The 4,101-nt window shown below is 38.6% G+C and overlaps 1 protein-coding gene across 1 annotated transcript in view; it reads right to left on the bottom strand.

The window, feature by feature from the left end:
• Positions 1-4,101, bottom strand: part of RP2 (RP2 activator of ARL3 GTPase) — an 89,427-nt gene that overhangs the window by 43,220 nt on the left and 42,106 nt on the right. Inside the window, exon 2 of the mRNA XM_007958912.2 lies at positions 317-982. Within this exon, the coding sequence (XP_007957103.1) occupies positions 317-982 (666 nt within the window). The remainder of the gene's footprint in view (positions 1-316; positions 983-4,101) is intronic.

Below are 4,101 nucleotides of genomic sequence, written 5' to 3'. Positions count from 1 at the left end.
TGTGTGTGTGTGTGTGTTGGGTGGGGGGACGGGATAACTATATCTTAAAGATTACCTATGTTTCTCAATAAACCAAACCAAATGCACTGCCATCTAGTCATATCTGACTCACAGTGACCCCTCCTTGGGTTTCCGAAGTGGTATCATTACAGCAGTAGATTACCCAACCTTTCTTCCAAGGAGTGGCTGGTGGGTTTGAACCACCAGCCTTCTGGTTAGCAGTCAAATGCCTTAGGAACTATGCTACCAAGAATGGAAGTTCCCTGGAAAAGGGTATGTGTCTATCTAGGTTTATGTATGTTTCTCTTCTCCTTACCTCATCAATTAGTTTCCTGGCATTTGCAATAGTATAATCACCAGCAAATAATACCACTAAGCATGATTCATCACTGCTCTTCTGTCTCTGACCCCGGGATATTGGAATGATACTTCTGTTGGCTTCTGTGGAAATTCGAACAGCTTTGAGCTCTTCAGTAGTAGGTAGAGGAATATAGTCCTGAACCACAGCATCTTCTGGAAGAAGGCTCCAGTTGAATTCTCCCGACACCGGTGTAAAGTCATGAATGTTACTCCATGTATTATTGAAGATACTTAGCCCTGCATCTTTAAACTGGAACGCTAATTCAGGGTAGTACCACTGAAAGCAGCCAAACTTGATACTTATGGAAGATTCAATGATGGGTTGAGTGGCACAGCACAAAAAGACATCCAGTTTTCTACAATCCCGCACACGAAACTGTTGGCTGGCTACTGTGCACTTGCAATCTCTGCAGTTGCGGAAAAACACACTGCCTTTCACAGGTCCCAGAAAAAATATGCAGTTAGTACAGTCATCAATAGTAATTGTAGCAGAGTAATCAAAAATGTAGATGTTACAGTTCTCACAGTCTTGAATGACAAACTGTTGTCCTGCCACTTTCCCAGGTAAGCGACCTATGGTTTCATCCTTCAGTCCACTAAACATGTAGTCTTTTGGATCAACCTATAGGGACAAAGCATGGACCTTGAGTATTATTAACATTATTCAACAAGTATGAATTTTCTATTAGGTGCCAGGTACAATTCTTATTGCTAAAATATAAGCCCCAATTCCCAATGATTTTGCAATGCAATAAGACAATTAAGAAGTAAACATTATCAAGCCCAGCAGAGAAGTAGAGAATGCCATGGGAAGAGCAGTTGGTGTCAGAATTGGTAAAAAGGTTGGAGGGTGACAGCATGTCTGACCTCATATGAACCAGCCTTGGGCAGATGCTGGTAATGGTGATTTTCTCTCCCCCTTGTGAAGTTAGAGGAGGTCAGAAGATGACACCCCCATGCACTTTTCAGGCATGTAAATATTTTATATAAACAAAATCAGAGAAAAAGGAACAAAAAAAGAGCAATCCCTAAATACTGAAAGAAATAAACCTAACTATATATTAAGTTTTTGGCATTCTACACAGAGAAAAGAATTGTTTCAATGACTTTAAACACAGAATTTTTATTGTTCACTTGTATAAAAAGAACCATAAAGAAATCTTAAATTGTTTTTATTCATACTATATATAATAATAAAATCAGCAATGATATTGTGGCAAACATACCCTAATGTGTTCCACAGTGAGAAATGCCCTTGTATATTTCCCTCCCCTTGAGTACGAATTCTGTGACTTATTTCTGACCAAAAGAATATGACAAAGGTGACAGGCTACCACTCCCATGGTAATGCTACATTATATGGCAAATCATCCAGATGATTATCCTGAGTGGGCCTGGTTTAATCAGTTGGAAGTCTTTAAAAGAGAGACTTGGCTGTTTCCTGAAGAGAGACTCCCTTTGCTGGCTTTAAACAAGCTGTGGAAAGAATCACATGGCAAGGAACTGCTGTGGCTTCTACAAGCTCCCAGCTGGCAGCTAACAAGAGAACAGGGACCTCAGTCCTACAACCACAAGGAGATGAATTCTGCCAACAACATGAATGATCTTGGAAGCAGAGTCTTCTCCAGTTGAACCTGTAGATGAGAACTGGAGCCCACCATCATGATTGCAGCCTGGAGAGCCTGGGCAAAGAATCTAGCTAAGATATGCCTGGATTTCTGACCCATAAAAACTGTGTGTTAATAAATATGTATGCTGTTTTAAGGTACTAAGTTTTTGGTAATTTGTTGCATAGCAATAGAAAACTAATGCAGTTATTTTGAAAAAATTATATGTACAATATGCAATAAGGCAAGGAATTAGGGTAATTTAGCATAAGAGAACAGAGGTATAAAATCCACAGTAAAGTAAAAATCCTGTAATTTCAATTTAAATTGGAAATATTAGTATGAACTCATGCTTTCCCCTCCTTACATTAAAATAGAGGAAAAATTCTTCTAAAAGAATCACAGTTAATAAATGTGGAAGGAATGACAGAATTATAAAGTTACTATTTTGTAAATCTTAATGAAAAAAATAGAGATCTATGCAATGCTCTTAAATAGCTGCTAAAAACATTAGAGGTTGATGGAAACTTTGAATGAACAGATCAAGCTGACAACACCTGAAGCCACGGATCAATCTTAGCATTTGTTGTTGTTGTTTTGTTGTTACGTGCCGTTGAGTCAAACCCGACTCATAGCGACCCCTCCTTGGGTTTCTGAGGCAGTATCACTACAGAAGTAGGATTGCCCAACCTTCCTTGTGAATTAACAGACATGTGCATCATGTTGCTATCTGATGTGATAAGAAGTACACAGTACATACCACCTATGAAATATTTTTGCCAAAAAATAAAAATGAAGCTGAATCACATTTTTTACTCGTCTGTCATTTATTTTGTACTGTGTTGGCTTGCATGTTGCTGTGAGGCTAGAGGCTATACCATCAGTATTTCAAATACCAGCAGGGTCACCCATGTTAGACAGGTTTCAGCGGAGCTTCCAGACTAAGACACACTTGGAAGAAGGAAGGGGCCATCCACTTCTCAAAGAATTGGCCAGTAGAAACCTTATGAATAGCAGTGAAACACTATTACTGGAAAATATTATGAATAGCCCTGAAATACTGTCTGATATAGTGCCTGAAGATGAGCCCCTCAGGTCAGAAGACACTCAAAATATAACTGGGGAAGAGCTGCCTCCTCAGAGTACAGCCAACCTTAATGATATGGATAGAATAAAGCTTTCCAGACCTCCATTTATTGATGTGGCATGACTAAAAATGAGAAGAAACATCTGCAAATATATCCATTAATAATCGGTACATGGAATGTAGGAAGTATGAATCTAGGAAAATTGGAAATTGTGAAAAATGAAATGGAATGCATAAATATCAAAAACCTAGGCATTAGTAAGCTGAAATGGACTGGTTTTGGCCATTTTGAATCAGACAAGCATATGATTAACTATGCTGGGAGTGACAAATTGAAGAGGAATAGCATGGCATTCATCGTCACGAAGAATGTTTCAAGATCTATCCTGAAGTACAATGCTGTCAGTGATAGAATAACATCCATATGCCTACAAGAAGACCAGTTCGTACTCCTATTATTCTAATTGATTCACCAACCACCAAACCCAAAGATGAGGAAACTGAAGTCTGAAATTCTTCTGCAGTCTGAAATTGACAAAGCATGCAAGGTGTGTTGCTTGTCACTGGTGGCTGGAATGCAAGAGTTGGAAACAAAGAAGAAATTACCAGTAGTTGGAAAATATGGCCTTAGTGATAGAAATGACAGTGGAGATTGCCTGATAGAATTTTCAAGACTTATTGATTGCAAATACCTTTTTACAACATCATAAATGGCAACTATACACATGGACTTTGCCAGATGGAATACACAGGAATCAGATTGAATTCATTTGTGCAAAGAGGTAATAGAGAAGGTCAACATCCTCAGCCAAAACAAGGCTAGGAGTTGACTGTGGAGCAGACTATCAACTGCTCACATGCAAGTTCAAGTTGAAGCTGAAAATAATTAAAACAAGGCCACAAGAGCCAAAATATGACCTTGATTATAACCCTCCTGAATTTAGAGACCATATAAAGAATAGATCTAATGCATTGAACACCAATGACTGAAAACCAGAATAATTGTGGGATGACATCAAGAACATCATCCATGAAGAAAGCAAGAGG

Source organism: Orycteropus afer, unplaced genomic scaffold (assembly GCF_000298275.1).
Source record: "Orycteropus afer afer isolate SDZICR_OR568_19922 unplaced genomic scaffold, OryAfe1.0 scaffold01205, whole genome shotgun sequence".
Taxonomy (NCBI): domain Eukaryota; kingdom Metazoa; phylum Chordata; class Mammalia; order Tubulidentata; family Orycteropodidae; genus Orycteropus; species Orycteropus afer.
The sequence above is the reverse complement of the archived record's forward strand: the minus strand, read 5'-3'. Positions and strand labels throughout refer to the sequence as shown.